The sequence below is a fragment of the Malaclemys terrapin genome, chromosome 11 (genome assembly GCF_027887155.1).
Source record: "Malaclemys terrapin pileata isolate rMalTer1 chromosome 11, rMalTer1.hap1, whole genome shotgun sequence".
Taxonomy (NCBI): Eukaryota; Metazoa; Chordata; order Testudines; family Emydidae; genus Malaclemys; species Malaclemys terrapin.
The window spans coordinates 19,598,582-19,621,342 of record NC_071515.1 but is presented as its reverse complement, the minus strand read 5'-3'; the positions used below and the strand labels follow the sequence as shown (position 1 = coordinate 19,621,342).

The following is a 22,761-nucleotide window of genomic DNA, read 5'->3' as shown; positions in this document are numbered from 1 at the left end:
TAGTTCCCCACGTATGCTGCAGAATGGCTGGTGTTATAGAAAGCATCCTCTTAATTGTGACACTTTAACACAACTCATAAGATCAGTGACAAACACAGTGTAATAATCATACGTGTACAAGAAGCACCACAGAAGGAATAGGTGCATTGTCACTTTTATTCGTAGATGTGCACCAAGCACCACCCAACTCCAAACTGCCCCCCACCCCCAAAGTGCAGGAGCAGGTAGAGCACAGTATACCACATGTTACTTAATCTCACTGTGAAAAGTCTCCCTGAGCCCTATAACTCCTCATTGAGCTCTTCTGATCGCCCTTATATCTGGCTGTTCAAACACAGCAGACAGCCATTCCACCTCCAACCTGGCAGCAACTTTTCCCTCTTTGTCTCACAGATACTATGCAGGACACACCAGCACCCTTTCAGTCTACCAAAAACACATTCAACTGCCATTCTGCACCTACTGAGATGGTAGTTGAGTCTTTTCTTGGTGCTGTTGAGGTGGCCAGCGTACAGCTTCATGAGCCCAGGGGAGTAAGGGAGATGCTGCATCCTCTTGGATCGCTATTGGCATTTCAACATTGCCAATGGTCATCTGCCGGTTGGGGGAGAGAGGCCCTGCTTGCAGCTTTCTGAAAAGTCCTGTGTTCTTAGAGAGTCCCCAGTGATCCACCAGGGTTTGTTTAACTATAGAAATATAGCTTTTTCTGTTGATGTACTCTGGCAAGGTGTCTGGTGCCAAAATAGGGATATGCTTGCTGTCTCTTGCTCCCCTGCAGTTCAGGAACCCCATTGCTGAAAATCCATTATTATGTCCTTCACGTTGCTGAGAGTCGCAGTCCTGTGCTTCGGGAAATGATTAAAGGCCCTGCACACTTGCATGACAATGGCTCTCACTGTGGAATTTCGAATTCCAGAATGATTTCCTACTGACTAGTAGCAATCTGGTGTTGCAAGTTTCCACAATATGATCACCACTCTCTTCGCCACTGTCAGAGCAGTCCTCATTTTGGTGTCCATGCACTGGAGGGCTGGGGTGAACTCGGCACACTGATCCAGGAATGTGACCTTGCACATCTGAAAGTTCTGCAGCTACTGCTCATCACCCCAAACCTGCATTATGATGCAATCTTAAGTCAGTGCTCGTTTCTCGGTCCCAGGAGTGGCGCTTTACCAGTTGCAGCTGCTTCATAAACGACACCAACAACTTTGAATTAGTTTTCACTGTGTCCCATGGCACTCTGTCCTTTACAAAATCGTGATTTTCTGCACAGCTCTTCTTGTGTCTCTGCAGATACCGGAGTATCATGTCTTGTGCTTTCAATGCTTATGACAACAGTGCAGAACTGTGCAGGGTCCATGCTTCTGTCACAGATGGCAGATAGTGACAAGTCCTGTGCAGGTTCATGGGATTTTCAAAATAGGTGCACATATTATAGAGAAGGCATTGTGGGGTGGAGAAAGTTGCATGATGGGAATTTGACCACTTGTTCCCAGTCACCTCTGTGCGACTTGTTTCTGCCCCACCATGCCTTGCCAAAACTTCCCAAAAGACACTGTGCGTGGATGGTTACAAGTTGCACACTGGGACACCTATCATGGTGCATTACACTGTGCATGGAAACAAGCACTCCTGGTGAATATGCGCATTGCTGATGCGAGACACCAAGTATGCATGTGCACAAACCTAACTGCGGTGGCTTTATGCTGATGTAACTTGTGTTGGCAAAAGTTTGTGGTGTAGACATGCCCTTAATGCACTGTTTTGTTAATCATAGAATTTGATAATTTGAAGCCTTTCTACGTAATGTGCTGGAATATAGTTTTTAAGATGCACCTCTACCCCGATATAACATGAATTCGGATATAACACGGTAAAGCAGCGCTCCAGAGGGGTGGGGCTGCGCACTCTGGCAGATCAAAGCAAGTTCAATATAACACAGTTTCACCTATAACACGGTAAGATTTTTTTGTCTCCCGAGGACAGCGTTATATTGGGGTACAGGTGTATGTTCTTTTATCCTTTAAAAACATCATTAGTTCTATGGCTGAATCTCTACCACTGTAATATTTTGATCCACTAGAGGTGCTGTATTGCTGACAGAACTATAGTAGGTGAACTTATCATACTAGGTATCTCCATTGACTTCTTATACTTGGAATAGGAGATAATGTAGTACAATGCACTGTGAAGTAGCAGATCAGTTTTTATTGGTGCCCTCTTGTACTATGATTAAGGCTACGATTTAGTCATGGGTATTTATAGTAAAAGGCATGGAGAGGTCACGGGCAATAAACAAAAAGTCATGGCCAGTGACCTGTCCATGACTTTTACTAAAAATACCCCTAACTAATCTTATGTGCTGGGGAAGGCAGATGCTGCTGCTCTGGGCAGTGGGGGGTGGCCCAAGGCCCCACCACTGCTCCTGGGAGGGGCAGCTGCCTGGGGCTGCCTGAGCAGTGGCCGGTGCAGCTGGCCCCGGGGCTGCCAGAGCAGTGGCTGGCCCCAGGGCCATGCCCGGCTGCTCAGGCAGCCCTGGGGTCAGCTGCTGCTGCAGTGGAAGTCACAGAGGTCCCGGAAAGTCACGGAATCTGAGACTTCCATGACCTCCATGAAAGACTCGCAGGCTTAACTATAATGAATACATCTGCAACCACTGAAATCTCCTGTCTTGTCTATTATTAATATTTATTTTTCGGAATATGATATCTGTTGTCTTAAATGAAATAAAGATTTTGTAACATGTTGAAGTAATTAGGGATCTGATTGTGCAACCGTTACTCGCCTTGAGCGACACTTACGTGAGAAGACCCATTGACTTGAATGGTTTACAGTAGAGCTATTTACATGCATAAATGCTTCTCAACATGAAGAATGTAGACAAACTAGAAAGTGGGAGCACTACTCTTAAGTTATAGTGACAATTTTAAAATATTATCAAATCCATATAATTTCAGGAGCCAGAAAATTCTTCTTTGGCCAAAAGTGTTTATCACCCTCGAGGAACATGGTAGAGTTTGTTTAACTTTGGAACCATAGAATATTGGAGTCTAGTTCATAATTCATTTTTGTGCATGGGAATGCTAAAAGTTCTGTCTATGTTTTATGAATAAGTTCTTAAAATAAATGGCTAGCAATTATCCCTTGAAGAAAACTACATTTTAAATTTATTATATGTGCACTGACCAGTCAAATGTGATTGTTCCCAAGGTGAATCCTTGTTTTGCAGAGAACTTGAGCTAATTTGATCAAAAGTAAACTATTTCCTAAACATGCAAAAGTTTTACAATGGTCTGAGGTCTTACTAGTCAGTCAGACTGATATTTTATCAAATAATATTAATCTGGAATTTGGATTTTTTTGCGAAATGTACTTTTGAACAATTTTATTGCCTAAATATTAGGCATTTTAGCTTGATTTAATTAGTAGGTGTTCCTAGGGTTACCATATCTAATAAATAAAAAAAAGGACCCTCCACGGGCCCTAGCCCCGCCCCAACTCCGCCCCTTCCCTGCCCTAACTCTGCCCCCTCCTCTCTCCCACTCCCAGCCACGGGGAAAGGGCTGCCTGAGCGCTACCGGCTTCACGGTTTGCCGGGCAGCCCCCAGACCCTGCGCCCCCGGCCGGCGCTTCCCCAGCGCAGCTGGAGCCCGGGAGGGGAAGCGCCCAGCCAGGGGCGCAGGGTCTGGAGGCTGCCCGGCAAACCGTGAAGCCAGTAGCGCTCGGGCTTTGGGCAGCCTCTATGCCTCCGGACCCTGCGCCCCCAGCCGGGCACTTCCCCTCCCGGGCTCCGGCGGCGCAGGGTCCGGAGGCACGGGGGCTGCCCGAAGCTGGTCGCGCTCGGGCAGCCCGGCTCTTAAACAGAGCCGAAGAGTCAGGGAGGAGCAGAGCCATCATTTTCCTGGACATGTTCGTTTTTTTGGCAATTCCCCCTGGACGGGGGTTTGACTGCCGAAAAGCCGGACATGTCCGGGAAAAAGAGGACATATGGTAACCCTAGGTGTTCTGTATGTTCAGTTCACTGGTAAAAGTGTGCATCCAACAGGATTGTTTCCCTTTGTTTTGCTGCCTTCCTAGTTTTAACTGAGGAAGATGTTCTCTAACTTTTTCATGTAGATTTACAGTAAGAATAGTTTTAACCTTTGTTCATACTGGAGATATACAGAATTACAATGCTCTACTTTTTATAACTAAGTGAAACAAAAAATGGGTATGAGTCTGAAGTATTCTGCAAAACACTTGAAGTAAAGGTACTCTGAAACACAGCCTGACATTTAGGGCAATTCAAGAATCTAGGGAAGAAGGGCAATTACAGCACAATTTAAGGAAGAAATTCTAGTGTTATGTTTTGAATCCTGCATTTCATTTGGGATAAAAGTATTCCTAATACAGCAGTCTTCTGAATATTCATTATTCATCATATGTATTCTGTTTGGAAAGGAGATGTGCACGCTCTGAATATGAAATGCAAGTGCTATATAACTTGCAGTAAACAGAGGAAGTGGTGCATTCTTGAAGCCCTGCTCATTCACAAATCTAACCGCATGTATGTGTGCATATGCACGTACAATATGTATGCACATGCACACCTCTCTCTAACTTTACATATAGTACTCCATCAGCAGTAGTAGTCTGAATTCACTGTGAATTATAGCAGCTAAAAATATTGTACTTAATATCCTTATGAGTTTTGGGTGTGATGTCAGCGTTCTAGTTGTTTACTAAGAAACTGTGAAATTTAACTATGAAATTATACTGTAGGAAGCTAATGCTAGGGAAGAAAACGGACTGAAATTTGCAGCATGTAGACCATTCTTTTAAGGACTATAATAAGCAAAGCAGCAGTAGGATGTCTGCTACGAACTGATTGCTGAAGTGAGTAATTGTCACTGAAGGGTTTTTTTTTTTATTATTGCTAGAGCTGTGACTTTATCTCTGGAAATGTTACTTTTAGTTTCATTGTTTTCACAGTAACGCTGCATTAAGATGTTGAGTCAAAATAGTTTTTCAAGTCTCTCCTTTTGATAGTTTGAGAACTAATATTTCTAAAAATGTAATGTTGAGGATCACAATTCTTCTAAATAAAGTTACTAAACGTTGCATGATTTTGCATTTTATTGATCTTCTCCTAAGAAGAGCATAGCTTGATACAAATCTTCTTTTTCACCCATTCTAGACATATGCATATCTCTTTTTTTTAAATCTTTGCCTTTAGAAAGAAAATAGATTATATATAAACACAAGTCAGCTGTGTGGGTCAGTAATTGAATATGCAGTCAATTATTAATTTATGTGGTAATATGAATCTTACTAACTAGGGTTACCATATTTTGTGCCTCCAAATGGAGGACACTCCCCGGGGCCCCGGCCCCGCCCCCAGCCCCGCCCACGCCCCTGCCCCAACTCCGCCCCCTCCCAAAGTCTCCGCCCCCTCCCCTGCTTCCCGCAAACATTTAATTCGCGGGAAGCCTGAAGCAGGTAAGGGGGGGGGAGGAGGCGCGGCCCAGGCTGGCCCCCCCGGCCGCTCCAGCCTGGGTCGGCTCGGGCCCTGGGGTGCCGGCCCCGACCGACCACCCCCTGCGGGCCCGGCTCCCGGCCCGGCGCACCCCCCTGCTCCCCGACCCCGGCTCCCCGGCCCGGCGTACCCCCCGGCTCCCCGACCCCGGCTCACTCCCCGACCCCGGCTCCCGGCCCGGCGCACCCCCCGGCTCACTCCCCGACCCCGGCTCCCCGGCCCGGCGCACCCCCCGGCTCACTCCCCGACCCCGGCCCGGCGCACTCCCCGACCCTGGCTCCCGGCCCGGCGCACCCCCCGGCTCACTCCCCGACCCCGGCCCCGCGGGCCCGGCCCCGCACCCAGCCCGGCCCGGCACCATGCCCCCGGCCCCGGACAAAGAGGCCCCGGCCGAGCCTCCCGATTTTCCTGGACATGCCCGGCTTTTGGGGATTTCCCCCCGGACGGGGATTTGAGCCCCCAAAAGCCGGACATGTCCGGGAAAATCCGGACGTATGGTAACCCTATATTAACAGACCAATTACTTAAACCAGTTCTGAAGATTTCTGTGCAATTCCTGTTCACTTTTTTCCTCTTATGAATTTCATCTTTCATGAAGAATGTATTCAAGGAATTATTAGAGGGTTTCTTTAGGGTCATGCCTGCCTGAGACAAGGTCACATTTAGTGTGCTCATAAGGGATAAGACTTTAGGGTTATTCCTGGTATGAGACTAGGTCACTCACAGTGCACGTAAGACCATAGGAAGTGTTTTCTTGTTTCAAAAGTGTGTATAGTTTTTATAATAGACCAGGAGCCCCCCAGAATATCTTTTAGTGTTGGAGGGCCCTCAAAGATTTGTAACATCATCTTACTATTGGATACAACCTTGTCCACGTCATAATGACTCTGTTATGTATAAACTGTTGTAAGCTGGGCAAATGGTACAGACTTGCTAAACCAACCATCAGTAAGACTAATAGTTGTGGCAGCTGTAAATAACTAATGTTTTTCTGCATGAACAGGAATAGTGCTAGAGCTCCGTGATGAGTTGGCAGCATCCCAAGATTTATCAAGTCTGCATGTACTAATGAAAGTTGTCATGCACGTTGTGCTGTACAGATGGTTTTACATTTTCTCCTAGGCTTGGCCAGTTTAAGTATTGTTTGCATTTCTTTTTCTTTGCTTTCTACCTCTCAAGCCTCCTTATCTCCATTTCCACCCCCTTACCCCCACCCCCACACACTAAACCCTGGCATCAGCTAACAAAAAAACACCACCACCAAAATCTTATTTCAGTCAACCTTGAAAATAAAATTAACATCTATATTACATACCAAGGACGACAAATGTGGCTTAAGGACAGACCATATTGTCACACCTGGTGTATACTTGAAGATTCATATGGTGCAGGGGGGAGAGAATAGACTGCTAGAAGTTCCTCCAGGCCACGTCAGTCCCTCTTTATTTTAATAGCATCTAGCTTCTATTTAAAGAGATTTTTGCTCTGGTTTTATGAAAATAACCAACCAAAATTAATGACTTTTACAAAAATGGGGTTGGAATCTGTAAAGGAAATTAAACAGTAAAATTATAAAAGCTTAATTGATTAGTTTACAGAGAAGCATGGCAATTTTTTGCTGTTCTATATCATAAATATTTTATGAACTAAGAAGGCCAAGTAAATAGCTGTGTAAAACCTGCACAGGCTTGGAGGAAGCAAAGAGAGAGGGTCATATGTAGGATGAAAAAACGGGTATTTCAGTTACAGAAAAATAACTAGCACTGTACATAAGGCCAAATTTGGATTTGATATGCAGATTTACTATATCTGAGAGCAACCAGGTGCTTACAGTTAGCTTGCTGTGGTTTGAAAAATCAGAACACATGCTGTAAAAGGCACATACAGTTCATATTCTCTCTCTGATGTATTAAATGGAATTATGCTCTCTCCAAATACCATTCAGTCCACTTCCTTTAGAATGTTCACTTTTGTGTTTCTACTACTTTGAAATTCTTTAGAGAATTGAGAGTTGGCAATCCCAATAAAGATATAGTGATGTATCTCAGACATCATAGTGCAATAAAAGTTGCATATTTTATGGCAACCATTTGACAATCATACGTATTATATCTAATAAAGATCTTACAATCTGATTTTTATGGTGTATCTCAGTGTGACTTTAAAAGGTGTTCTCCAAAACCAGCCAGTCGTCTATAAAGTCCTTATATGTGACAGTAATCAGTTTGAAGGTAAATCAGAAAGCAAACAATCCATCTTGAATTTAATAGTGTTTCCTCTGTTTGTTTTTACTGGGACAGATGAAAAATGAAAACAAAGGGCATTTCTTATCGAGCAAAACTCAGAAGCAGTATCACATGAAAACATAATGAGTATGACAGCCTACAAATAACATTGAATGTGAATTTTCTTACACAAGAAAGGAAAAAGGTTCTTTGGGATATTTACTTCAATCAACACTAATAAGTCTTGCTTTATGTATTTTATGCATCTGCCATCATAATTATAAATCCTTGACATTTTAGCATGAGCATTTATATATGTCAGGAAAGCAGCCTACAGTCAGCCTTAAAGGAATGGCTGTATTGTTATTCTAGATCTGCATAACTGTATTAAAATACTTGTTAAGTGGCTTAAGAAAATTATAATTCAGTCACGCGTGAAGAGTTCATCAGCTAAATTTTGCCCCAAATCTCAGTGTTAACTACTCAATCTACTGTCACCCATGCTAACCACAGCCAGAATTGGACTGAAATGAATAAATGCAGTCTCATCAATCAATTAGATATGCACACCTGGCACATAAATACGATGGGTCAGAAGATGAAAACTTTTTGGCCAGATTTGAAGCGAAATTGCTCAGATGATTTGAGAGATGAGAATTAGAAACATTGAGTATTTTGCCTGTTTTACAAATTAACACTTTATCACATTGTGACAAACTTTAAACTTGGTTTGTTGAGAAGATTTGAAGATTCTGCAACACACTGCCTTTGCCATTTTCAAAAAATGGTGGTATGTATTTAGGAAGTTAATGGGGTTAATTATAAATGTCAGAGTGTACTGTCAATACATGAAGCCCACCAATGTTCCACAGATCCTGTATGTAACTAAGATGTCCACAAACACGAGGACAAGGGTGATCCAGTGGATATAGTGTAATTGGACTTTCAGAAAGTCATTGACAAGGTCCCTCACCGAATGCTTTTAAGCAAAGTAGGTAGTCATGAGATGAGAGAAGGTCCTCTCGAGGATCAGTGACTGACTGAAATATAGGAAACAAAGTGTAGCCATAAATGGTCAGTTTTTACAGTGTAGAGAGGTAAATAGAGGGGTCTCCCAAGGATTTGTACTGGGACCAGTGCAGTTCAACATAGTCATAAATGATCTGGAAAGAGGGGTAAACAGTGAGGTGGCAAAGTTTGCTGATGATGCAAAATTAGTCAAGATACTTAAATCCAAAGCAGACAGCAAAGAGTCTTAAAGGAATTTCACAAAACTGGGTAACTGGGCAACAAAATGACAGATGAAATTCAGTGTTGGTAAATGCAAAGTAATGCCCAGTGGAAAAAATAATCCACATTATATATACAAAATGATGGGGTCTAAATTAGCTGTTACCATTCATGAAACAGCTCTTGAAATTATTGTGGATAGTTCTCTGAAAACATCTGCTCAGTGTGTTGTGGCAGTCAAAAAAGCTAGCAGAATGTTAAGAACCATTAGGAAAGTGATAGATAAGACAGAAAAAATTGTAATGCCACTGTATACGTCCATGGTATGCCCACGTCTTGAATACTATGTTGCAGTTCTGGTTGCCCCATCTCAAAAAAGATATATTGGAACTGGAAAAAGTACAGAGAAGGTGAACAAAAATAATTAGAGGTATGGAACAGCTTCCACATGAGAGATTAAAAAAACCTGGGACTGTCCAGCTTGGACAAGAGACGACAAAGAAAGAATATGGGAGAAATCTTAAAATCATGAATGGTATGGAAAAAATGAATAAGGAGGTGTTATTTACCCCTACAAATAACATATGAACCAGGAGTCACTAAATGAAATTAATAGGTTTAAAACAAACAAAGAATTCCTTCACACAATGTACAGTTAACCTGTGGAACTTATTGCCAGAGGATGTAATGGCCAAAAGTATAACTGAGTTAAAAATAGAATTAGCTAAGTTAATGGAGGATAGAGCCATCAATGGCTATTTGTTTAGATGGTCAGGGACACAATCCTGTGTTCCTGAACTTCTGAGTGCCAGAAGCTGGGACTGGACGACAAGTGATGGATCACTCAATAAATTTCCTTTTTCTTTTCACTTTCTCTGAAGTATCTGGCACTGGCTGGGTTAGATAGACCATTGGTCTGACCCAGTGTGGCCAATTTTACGTTATGTTCAAACTTGCAAAGGATCTGATGGATTGGCAACTTGGCCAAACAAATGCGTATCAGACTTCAGCAGAATTGCTAAGCCTCCGAAAGGGTGTAGCAGGCACTGGAAACATAAATACACTACATGGAGCATCCTAATCACTGCAGAACTCTTGAGGTCTTTAGAGTCTGATACAGAGGTTCTGAATGGAATTCAGAATTTAAGAAATTTTCAGGTGCTCCTTGGAAGATACTTTGGTGCAGATATAACAAGAAGGCAAAGAAGTTATGATGAGTAACATGGCTTTCACCTAAAAGAGGGTGTAAATCTGTTTACACACTTGGATGTAACTGAATGCTTCCATATGGCATGCATTTTTGTGTTTTACCTAGGCAGCTTTCACAAAAAGCTAAAGACATTGCAAAAGAAAACATCATTAAACAAGATTTAACATTGCAAATACATGTCAATAACTTAGGGTAAAATATCTTAACTCTAAAGAAAGACGTTAAAAAGCCAGGAAAGTTTAAATTTAAAAATTAAATAAAAATGATGTGTGATCACTGAAGCCATGATATATTCTAGATCTGCAAACTTTCTTGTAGTGGACAGGTTCCTTACTGGTGCAGTTACATGATAGCTTGACTATCAGGCTGTGTCTAAGGTCTCAGCCGAGCCATTTATGATTCTATCACCTTTTCTTGACACTAGGCACACCTGAGCCACAATGTCTTGGTACTTCCCAGATGCCTTATTTCATAAGATGGGGAAGAACATGTCCTCCAGGGAGTTTCCTTTTTATCTTCTGCAATCTGCACTAGTAGATCTAGAAGGTAGAAAGGGTTTTTCTCCTTGATCTCCATTCCCAGATTTGTGATCTTGGTAGGAGATGTGGCACCGTGTAGAAGTACTGGAGCTAAGAGCTATTTATCTAACCAGCAAGGCTTTCTCCTCTTCATAAAATCCAAATCTATGTAAATTGTGAAGGAATGCACTACACAGACCACCAAAGGGGTTCGTTCTAGCCAGCTGAGTCGAGAAATTTCTTAATAAATTCAGTATCCTCATTGATCGGGTTAAGATTTTGCCACGGTTATTTTTAGTAAAAGTCATGGACAGGTCGCGGACAATAAACAAAAATTCACGGAAGCCCATGATCTGTCTGTGAATTTTACTAAAAATAATGGGAGGGAGGGCGGGTTTGACATGGGGGCTGACTGAAGCCCGAGTCCCGCCACGGGGGTGGTGGTGGTGGTGGTGGTGGTATGTATTTGAGGAGAAAGATCCTGAGCCTTGTTGCGGGGGGGGACGGCATCTAGCACCCATCGCAGCCCCAGCCGCTCAGAGCTCTGGTGCCCCTGTCACAGTTCCAGGGGCTCAGAGCTCAGGCCTCCACTATCCACAGCAGCTGACTTCTCCAGGATCCTTGTGTTACTTTGGACCTCCAGCATTCCTGCCATCCGCGGTGGCTTACGGCTCCGTGGCTTCCACCACGTGCACTGCCTTGGAGCTCTAAGGCCTACTACTATCCGTGACGGCTGACAGGTGCACATTCCTGCGCTGCACCAGGCTGAAGTAGAAAATGTCACGTATGTCACAGAATCCATTACTTCGGTGACCTCCATGACACAATCTTATCCTTATTTACAACAAAGTTCTCTGACTGTGAAACGTATGACACCTGCCTCCTTAAATGTAAATGAGGCTAAGGGACAAACCGATATTGTAGTGGTCTGAAAGAGATGGAGATACCAGGTATCTTACATAGTTAGGAAGGAGATGCAGGCAGGATCACCTGTTCAGTAAGAATGCAACTTATATCGCAATAAAGCTCTAAAAAGTCAAGAATGGCTTTATAGAAATACAGTACAAAGAACAATCTGACCAGTGTTTAAATGGAAGACTATTAGTTTTATAAACAAAAAAAATTACAATATCTGAGTTTATGCTAGAAGGGGACACCCTTAGGATGAGACAAATGAACCTATTCTTCAGTATTTGCAGTACATCCCAAGAATAACAATGCCAAGTTTAGTCCTCATTTCTGTAGCTCTCACAGCAAAATACTATCCCAAGCAGCTTTAGGTATATACTGAGCAACTCTGTCATAGATAAGGTTATTTCAAAGTGAGGAAAGACTCTCTATCTGCAGCAGTGGTTGTAATAGAAAAATAACTAAATGTCTCTTGGCAGAAATCCAAAAAGGTGGGTTTTTTGGGTCTCTTTTGGGTGGGTTTGTTTTTGTTTTTTGTTTTTTAAACTATCCGAAGTATAATAATCTAGAACAGTCAAGGAGGATCTTATCAGATCCACTCACTCAGATGCTGCATAGATGAAGAATCTGTTTCAATTCATGGAGTATGTTTGACTGATCAAAGACACCGCCTTTTTAATAGGATCTTTTAGACCTCAGAATAACACTCAGAATCAAGAATCCCAGAAATCTGGAATCAAGATGCCAAATATAGTCTGCTGGGTCTCCTTCCCCTGAAATGAGCCTCCCCCCATCATTTCAAAGGCTGGAGACCCAGCAGTTTGCAAAGCAAAAATTTATGGCAGTTAATATCTTACCCATGATATTGAATGACAGAATCACCAATCTTTAATGATGTCATGGAGGTCACAGAATCTGTGACTTTCAGAGACCTTCATGACATTTTCTGCTTCAGTGCAGGGGCAGAGCGGGCAGCGGGGGGGGGGGACCCCAGAGCTCCGAGCCGCGGCGGGAGGGACCCCAGAGCCATCAGCTGCCAAGGGTGGCGGGGGGTGGGGGGCCTGGAGCTCTCTGCTGCTGCAGGCAGTGGTGGGCCCTGGAGCTCCAATGTACCATGGGCAGTGGGGGCCATAGAGCAGTAAGCAACGGCGGGTGGTGGGGACCTTCGAGGGGGCCCTGGAGCTGTCAGCTGCTGTGGGCAGGGGGCCCAGAGTTCTGAGCCACAGGGGCTGTGGTGGGGTCCTCGGAGCACTGAGCCACTGGATGCCCACCCTCCTGCTGCTGGGCTTGGGCTTCAGACCCTTCCCCACCCCTCGTTATATCCTTGGAATACTCCGGGATGTAAGGGGGAGGAAGGGGTAAGTGGCCCCAATGGACACTGCATTTCAGAATGTTCTGGAAATTCACAGTGTAGGCGCCCTGATCCCACAAGTATTAATATACAGAACATCATCTTGAAGAAGTCCGGTTACAGTTAAGTAACCTTCATTTATTTTTGTGAAGTAGGAAAGTGACAAAGTTGTATGAGACTGTACTAAACCTCAGCTTTTACTTCCATCATTTCTACGTAGGTCACAGAGTTCAATGGCAAGCCCATTGAACCATTCCTTTACCATGTACCCACAATTTTTTGTTGAAACATGAGTGATTCTTGACTGAACATTCTTTGGTGAATTAGGAAATGTGTTTATTATGAGGCTTAAGATGTTGAGAAATACTGTTCATGAAGGAGCCCTGTCAAGCAGGAATTGGAAATTTATAGTTTGTTTAAAAATTAAGTTTTTTTAAACACTTTTTTTCCTGCAGTGTTTGCAGTCACAAGCCTGTATCATCAGAACTGAAACAAAGCTGATTGTAAATAAAGCAGGACCCTGTCTAGTCTGCGTTCACAGTCCAAACTGAGTGAAGGGCATTTAAAAAACCCAAACCAAACTATGACTGGTGAAAACTATTTGAGGGGGGGAGAGGAGGTTGTTATCAAAGGCACAAAGTGCAGTTAGTCACCCATCTCCAACTGAAAGTTAATGGAAGTTGGTCACCTAACTCCTATTTGTGACTGAAAAGTATCCCCCTGCTTCTTAAAAAATCCTTCCTTTTTAATCTTCTAATGTGTTATTAACATAGGTAAAAACATTTACTTTTTAAATGATTTTTAATCTGTCAGTACTTGAAAGCTGATGAATTTAATTGCATGCAAGTTTTGTTATTTTCCTTTGAGGTTTACACCAAAGTGGCACTATGTAGATGAAGAATGTTTTGGGTTGGAGAGGAAATAGAAGTATCTCTTTAGTTCCACTTATGTTGGCTGAAATTAGTGAAGTCATATTTTTATGCCTGTTCTTGTACCCATGAAGACTCTTATTAAAAAAAAAAAAGATTAACAACACTAATCTAGTTGTCAAAAGCATTTTTTTAAAAAGAGAAATCATTTATGAAGTCTTTGTTTAAAACGGTATACAAAAAGCCAGTTGCTGTTGAGGTACAGATAGACAAATGCTTTCAAATAAGTCTACAACGTTCCACCATTCATTCAAAGGTGATAATTTGTTTTTCTCTCCTTGTGAAATTGTGAAACTTCACGGTATTATTTAGATTTAATTGTGCTTGGTTAAAACTTGAAACTAATCAGATTTTTCATTGGAACATATTATGTAGTTTGCTTCTTTTTATATTGTTGCATGCTAATAAATACAGTGTATATGATTAAACAATGTACTGTATATGTATGTATATGTTTATATATGCATGCACACTCTGGAAGTGGGGAGAACATGCAGTTGCTAAAGGTTATTAAGGTAGAATGTAGCCAGTTTTGAAAAGACTGATAGCCCTTGGAAAACATGCCATTTCTTATGGGGAGAAGGGATGAGGGAACATTTTATCTTTGGGTGACTCTTAAATGAAACATTCCATCAATTTTCTGCATCTTAGTGGGCCACTGATTCCCTCAGGTGCAACACTTTACTGATTTGTATTCAGTCCCTCTCATTCAATAGCATTATTTTCCTCCTATTGTCGTTTACCCTTCTTCTCGTATATGAGATTATATCTGTGTTTGTTGAATGCATGTTTGTAGCTCTGTGTTCGGGTATATTCTCTAAACTTGTACACACATTTTTTCTGTAAATCATGTAATTGGAATAATTATAAAATGTTGATTGTTTTAGTACCTCTTGATATGCCTTTAACATAGGACACCCTTACAAAATCAAAATTTGACTTTACTAAATTGCTTTACAAAAAGCTTTCCACATTTACTGGCAACTGTAGTGGTAATAAAATATCTGTTCCATGTTGCTACCTTATGGTGGGTTTTTGCATACTTAAAATCCTTTGTGTACAAAATAACAAGTAAGTGCAATAGATCTGATAATTTATTATTTGTCTTGGTGACTGATAGATTATTAAAAGGTGCTAGATTTAAATGGAGATTACAATGATGTGTGGAGTTGAAGTCCTAATTATACAAAAATGCCTTTTAAAGATACTCCATAATGACAAATACTTGTATATTCTTTCCTCAAGTCACTTTTTTTTAAAAATGGAATATTTTTAACAAATATACCAAGTGGACAATTTTTATCAATAGAATAATGGGATCACATTTTGCAGATTGTTTGTATATATTGATAGAATAATCTTTTGATACACTGATGTATTTAAAATAATTAGTATGCTTATCCACATAGCTTAACTTAACAGAGTGACCATTTGAAAACATGAGGATATTTGGTAATATATATTAATGTACGATTTTTTTTAAATCTTGCTTGTTAGACCATCATGTCTTTCCTGATGTGAGAGGATAGTAGTCTTCTTCAATTAAAGAATTTTCAATACTGGAAATGAGCAGTCAATTACTAACATTATTTTTGAATAGCTAATTTGCATATCCTTAATTGTATTCATTCCTTTTTGAGAGGCTGAAGTTGATATTTATAATGTTTTGATTGATTAGTAATGCATTTGTAATGTTAATATGGTTACAAGCTAGGTGCTGTTGTAAATGGAGTCCTAAGTAGCTCTTCTGAATAAATGTTTTTAATAAATAAATTAGTTTTTATTTCATTGATGAAGGAAGATCTTAAATTTTTTAGCTACTAGTATCCTCAGTGCATGAAATATCACCTCTTTTACACGGTGTAAAAGATGGAAGTTTAAGTCCAGTTCAAATAACGTAATTGGTGGTGACTGTTATAGAAATGCCTATAAATAATTACTGTAATAAGAATCTGACAAAAAGATGCACAGCTAAGAAGACTTCTAGACTCTTCATTGTTGCTGGTTTCTCAAATAATGACAGCAGTAGAAAATACTTTTACTAATTTAGGCTGGCTAGGGGACCACATCCCACTTTGGCATATAGATTTGGTCAAAATTATCCGCTCATCTGTAATCTCCGCATTTGATTAGTGAGTTAAGACCTGGGTTCTCTTTACAGCTTTGCCATTGACTAATTGTGTGACTTTGTATCTGGGAAGAGGCAGTTTCAAAGACAGCCAGGGCCTGGCTCATAGATAACTTCAACAATCAAGATTAGTATCTTAAAATGATTTGATAATTGTTGGGTAGCCAGTGAGGTGAATGGAGCATGGTAGTGATGTGTTTTTGTCACCCTGTGTTGGTCAGTGGGTGGTGTATTGCATGTTATACCATGTGGAATTTCTTCACTACCTGTTTCAGAGTAGCAGCCGTGTTAGTCTGTATCCGCAAAAAGAACAGGAGTACTTGTGGCACCTTAGAGACTAACAAATTTATTAGAGCATAAGCTTTCGTGGACTACAGCCCACTTCTTCGGATTCATATAGAATGGAACATATATTGAGGAGATATATATACACACATACAGAGAGCATGAACAGGTGGGAGTTGTCTTACCAACTCTGAGAGGCCAATTAAGTAAGAGAAAAAAAACTTCTGAAGTGATAATCAAGCTAGCCCAGTACAGACAGGTTGATAAGAAGTGTGAGAATACTTACAAGGTGAGATAGATTCAATGTTTGTAATGGCTCAGCCATTCCCAGTCCTTATTCAATCCTTTGTTGATTGTGTCTAGTTTGCATATCAATTCCAGCTCAGCAGTCTCTCCTTGGAGTCTGTTTTTGAAGTTTTTCTGTTGTAATATAGCCACCGGCAGGTCTGTCACTGAATGAGCTTATGCTCTAATAAATTTGTTAGTCTCTAAGGTGCCACAAGTACTCCTGTTCTTTTTGCGGATACAGACTAACACGGCTGCTACTCTGAAACAGGTAGTGAAGAAATTCCACATGGTATAACTAGAATTAGTCTTTTCTAATAAGTTTAGGTTAAATACAAAACAAATTATGTGTAATAAGAATATAAGCGTGGTCATGGAAAGAAAGCAGTCTTCGTCTAAAAAGGAAAGCAAGTTTTCTTCCTAATTATTCAGGGTGTTTTGTGTGTTGCTGGAATATGTATTGGTAAACATGAACTGACACATTTCTAGCAACCAAATTATAAATGAGTGGGAGACCTAAAAATGTCAGTTTCTTCTTTAGAAGCACTTCAGTTTTTTTCCTCCTCTTATTCCCTCCTTTATTTTGTCTCTCATTCCTTTATCTTGTATACTTCTTTATTCCCTTAGGCAAACGAGTGTCTTTAAATGTTTGTCTCTTTGCTTCAATATTTTACTTATCTCAGTGTATCTTTTTGATACAAATCTTCAAGGTATATCTATATACGTGATTCTCTCTCTCTCACTCACACACACACACACACACACACACACACACACACACTCTGTATCTTTGTATTGTGTATATATAAAATACAAAGATATATATTATATAGTGTGTGTGTGTGTGTATGTATATGTGTATATATAGTATGTGTGTATATATATGTGTGTGAGTGTATGTGTGTATATATATATATATAAAAAAACCCAAACCTTAATGCTTGGTTTTTGGAATGATCTAGAAAGTGCTCTTTTCAAATTTAGTATAGACTAAATCAATCTCTTAATAAATCCTAAGTATTAAAACAAAATATGTACACCCTAAACTGCAGAAACCATTTCAGATGATATTCAGTGGACAACATATGTCCATTTAAAGCACAGAATGAGATAACTTCCTCAATGAAATACACTGATTATGAAGTTGTTAATATTGTTGCAATCACATCCTCTGCCCTTGATGCCAGTGGATACTCTGAGAATGGATCAAAAGACACATGTGCCTTAAATTTAATCTCCAAAAGCTCTCTGATGTAAATGACACTGGGATTTTAAAACTGGAAAAACAAAAGAGGTTATTCAATGATATTTTGTATTCTTGAACATGCTGTCTTATAAATAGCTTAGGATATTGTAAGATCACAGTATTCATCTATTGTCCCATTTTTATTTACCAGAAGATAAACCGAAAACAACAAAAAGTCTTGTATACCTCACTTATATGTACCTGCGTTGTACTCTGGGACCCCCTCCCCCCCCACAAGTGTTTAAACTTGGCCAACTGGATTTCTCCCCCCCCCCCGACCCCCCCCACAATTTTGGTCTCTGAAAGTTAGCCTAGAAGAGTATGGAAGCAGTGCTTCAGTTAAGAGTTATTTTTTGTGGCTGAAATATGGATTTCTCTAAATAGAGGTTTGTAATGAAAATCCTAAGAGAAATTTTCCATTACACTAAGGTGCTAACTAATAATGACACCACATTGTGGCCCTGATTCAAAAAAGCCTCTCTTTTCGGGTCACCACTTAAGAACGTGCTTAAGTCCCATTGAAGTCAGTGGATTTAAGCACACATTTAAGTACTTTCCTGAATCTGTGCCTCTATCATCTGTCATTTTAAAATCTGTTTGATACTTTTATCCTATCGTCAAGGCAATATTTGTACTGAAAAACAGTGTCAGACATATTTTAAGTATAAACTGTAATATCTTTTGTTTTACAGCTGATTGCCGTGTATGAGGAACAAGAATTGCACAATAAGATTGACAGCATCAGTGGCAGTTTGACAGACAGACCCAGCCCAGAATCTTTTGAGATGGAGGTGGCTGCCCAGCTGGCTGCCTTTCAGCCAATTGGTGGTGAGATTGAGGTGACTCCTTCTGCACTGAAATTGGGTACGTGCGCGTTGTCTTCCAATTTTTAAAATGATTACTGGTCATCATCTAGGAGGGTTGTGTGCCATAGCCTCTCTACATTGCTGGTCTCTTGCCTCTTTATTTTCATCCTTCCTGTTGGTGTGTGTTTGTTGCATCTGTCTTCACTGGTGATAATGCGGTGGTGAGGCCACACAGAATTTTTCAGAAACAGATTGAAGGTGACTCCCATTCTGATGTGCCCTCAAAGCAGCAGCACTGCCTGACAGGTATCCAGAAAGTTAATGACACTAAGGGATGTTTTCCTGTTTTCTACGAGATCTCTCTTCAAAATTTTAATAGTGATCTCCCTAATAAACCAAGTATGTGGCTTAGAACACAAAACGTAAGAAGTAAGGCTACTACCCTGCCTTACTTTACCCTAATGTGACTATGTATTATAGGGGTCTCTGAACAGTGTGTGATAAAATTCCTGAGCACATGTGGGTGGGTTAAGGATGGAATTTCAGTCTTGGGTCTGAAATGTTTGTGCCTTTGTTGGTTTAAAGTTAGACCACTTATGACTTTTGAAATTGAATGTTTTAATTTCATTTTTTTTAAAAGGAAAAGACTGATAAAAAGAACATTCCACCAACATTTTATTGAAAAGGAAGTTAATACTGTGAACAGAACCTTTACTGTTCTAGTTTGTGCCTGTCAGGGAAAGCATTCAATTTAACTGAAGTCAATGAAACCTTCCAGACTAAGGTTTACATTATAATAGGTCATTCAGAGTGTTTGTAATTTCAACCTTCTGCAGGATTTCTTCGGGCCTGTAGTCTTGGGAAATAATGTATTCTTGCTGTAACTTCCATATATTTCAGAATGTTATGAACTGTATTCTTGATATGTATGGAAAGGCTTCATCTATCTGAAGGACCTCTAATTGAATGTGTTAACATTCTATGTTACACACACAAGATCTTGCATGAAATGTAAAAGATATCTTAACTTGTTTTGAAAAATAAATACTGTTCACACAATCCCCCTGAAGCATATTTTAATGGACCAGTACACATGCCCTGTCTTAGCTCAATACTGTAGTCACATCTTGGGAGAGGGAAGGAATTATATTTCATATTTTAGCCTCCATGCAAACTTATGTAAAGCAACTAAATTGAATTTTTGTTCAGAATGGCAATGCCAATAGACCTTTAATTTTAGCAGTGCTGGAGGTCACCACTATGTCATTTACCAGACAGTTTCATTTTCATAACAGAAATGATGCTAGGATGTTCTGGAGTATTAAGAAGAATGAAGATAGTGTAAAAAGATCAGCCAATTATGGTCCCAGTTAATTTCCAATCTATACACATGTTTCTCTGGAAATAAAAGTGAATGTCTCCTCTAAAAAGGGACTAGGTAAAAATGAGGATGTTGGGCTTCCATATTTGTCTCAATGATTGCATTTCAAATTGGTTTCATTTAAATGAAGGGTTTTCTGACTGTCTGCCCTACAAACTCAATATGAGTTCTGAAAGTCCACCTGTTTTCTTTCTGGCTATTGCATCTCATTGATGACAAAAATTCTGCAAAGCTAATTTTGCCCTTATTGTCGTCTATGCAAGTCTATTGTCTTTTGTCCTCCGTTATACTAGACCCAAATGCAAACTGAATTAAAAATGCAAATAAAACATAGTTATCAATACTATTGAGGTATGAGCTAGATTAGAATATGGTGCATCCTCTTGATTCTGCATTGGGTACCAGCAGCAAAAAGTAGTAAAGTGTTTTCACTGAAGAAAGATATGACTGTGAATATACATAGTGAGCAAATCCCTGGAGTAAGAAGATAACCATTTTTATGTAGTCACTTTTCAGGATAGGCATGTACTTTAAGCATGTGCCAGAGTTCTCAGACTTTTAAGGAGTCTCTAAATGTACAAAAGATCTCTGAATTTACTTAAATAGGGATTATAGCTATGTGGTTCAAATGGACAAAATATATAGTTATACACTTCTACCTCGATATAACGCTGTCCTCGGGAGCCAAAAAATCTTGCCGCGTTATAGGTGAAATCGCTTTATATCGGGTTGTGTTATATAGGGGTAGCGGTGTAGTCTGCTTTTAATATTCATTGAAGAATCTATACTTTAGAAGTCTGGGTCCACCATATTGTCCATATGATGGACAAGGTTTTAATGATGTCCCCAGAAGAATACCTAGAATTTGGGGCTGAATAAACAGAAGATTACTAAATTATTTCTTTTACAACCATGAGGGAATCCATATAAAATTTAAGAAACTATATCGTAAGTGTTGGCTAATCAGTCTTTATTTATACTAGATATGTTACTAGATATCTCTTTTGTTATTTTTTCCTCTTTACTTTGTCTTAGAATTACTTATTTCATATCCTTTGTGCTCAGTGCTTTCCAGATAGTAACCAGTCCTACTAAGACTACGATTTTAGTTTTCCCTTTACCAAGTTAGTTATTCTTGGTTTTCTGTTAGCAAATCACTTGAACTTTGAAAATGATCCAATTCTTATTTCAAAAACAACCCTTTTTGACTTTGAAGCTAAAAGTATGCCAGACGCTATATTGTTTCCATATGTGTGTTAACAAAATTTTTTCAAAAAAGTATATGAACCTTGGTTTTTATCTAATTGTTTTCATAATATTTAGCATTTATCTCTTTTCAGAAGTTTACAGATAATTATATAACTTGATTATTGTCAAATTTTATATAGTTTTCTGTTAAGTCAAATCAAAATTATTGCATGGAGAAACACATGGAAGTATTTGCATGCACTGTTATAAAAAGCTAAAACCCTCTTCTGGTGTTGCCTTTAAGAAAATGAAGGGGAATGTGATGCCTTTAATTAGGCCACAGTGTCTAAGTATCTGCCATGCCCATAATATGAGGTTAAATATTGGCATCTGATCCTAGACAAACATACTTGCACCACACACACAGCAGAACTGAAGCAGGGTATCTGGTATTGCTGCTGACAGTGTCTGAATTCAGACTACAAAGCAAGTAAGTATGTAATGGTTTCTTATTGCTAGAAGGGCTTTGCTAAAGTCTTTAGAATTGAGGAATGAAATTTACTGCAGGAACTGGAGTTGTTTGCTTCAGTTAGCTCCATAAGTCACAATTTGGTCATGGACTTTAATCTTACCGGTTTCTTGTTAGGCCTGATTACCAAACAATTAACACTGAGGAGAAGGCCTTTTTCTTAGTCTAATGTCTTATCTATGCAATAGAGGAATGATCTAGTAATTAGCTATGGTAACTTTCTACTTTTCATTCAGGTACAGATACATATATATTTATATCTATATATAGATATATGAAGATCTTGCATACTTTCACATGACCAATTTCCTTGTTTCTTCAAGAAGAGTAGCAATGTTATTTTCATTCTGTTGGGCGGGAAGAGGACAGTAACAGAAAAGTTGGGTGGGACTGAGTTCATTCTCCCTATTTCTTGCCTTTCTTTGTTTTGTGAAATGGAAAGCACTCCAGTATACTGTGTACACTACAGGGCACTTGCCCCTTCAATTCATAACTCAGATATACTTCATGAGACTGTCAAGGCTGCCAAGAATCACTGGCTACACTGAGTTGCCCTAAAACAAAACCTGCCTTTTTAAACTCATATTGAAAATATTAATTGCAAAGGTAATGTCAAAAGTTAAATAAATTTAAATCAGATTTTCAGATATAAGTTTCATACCCATTTTTCTGTAATTATTCAGGAGGTGGGAGTGGGAGAGTGAAGAATTTTATCTCCTCCTCCTCCCTCCCCCACAAACTCACTTCCTGACCCCTCTTCAGGGACCACTGTCCTGAGGAAATCCTCCATCAGGAGGTGGACTCTTTCCTCTAGTGAGGGCTATAGAGCAGAGGTCCCCAAACTGTTGGGCGCGGAGGGACATTTTGGGGGGCCCAGTTGCCTGGTCCAGCCCCCACGGGGGGTGGGGAAGATGTGCCACCCAGTTCCACTCCTGACCCTGGCTCCAGCTGCCCACCCTGCCCCCAGCTGTGGCCCCAGCCTTGGCTTCCCTTACTCCTGTTCACATCTCCCTGCTCCAGCTGAGC

General features: G+C 40.2%; 1 protein-coding gene across 1 annotated transcript in view; it reads left to right on the top strand.

The window, feature by feature from the left end:
• Nucleotides 1–22,761, top strand: part of PARD3B (par-3 family cell polarity regulator beta) — a 658,517-nt gene that overhangs the window by 212,152 nt on the left and 423,604 nt on the right. Inside the window, exon 3 of the mRNA XM_054043471.1 lies at nucleotides 18,524–18,695. Within this exon, the coding sequence (XP_053899446.1) occupies nucleotides 18,524–18,695 (172 nt within the window). The remainder of the gene's footprint in view (nucleotides 1–18,523; nucleotides 18,696–22,761) is intronic.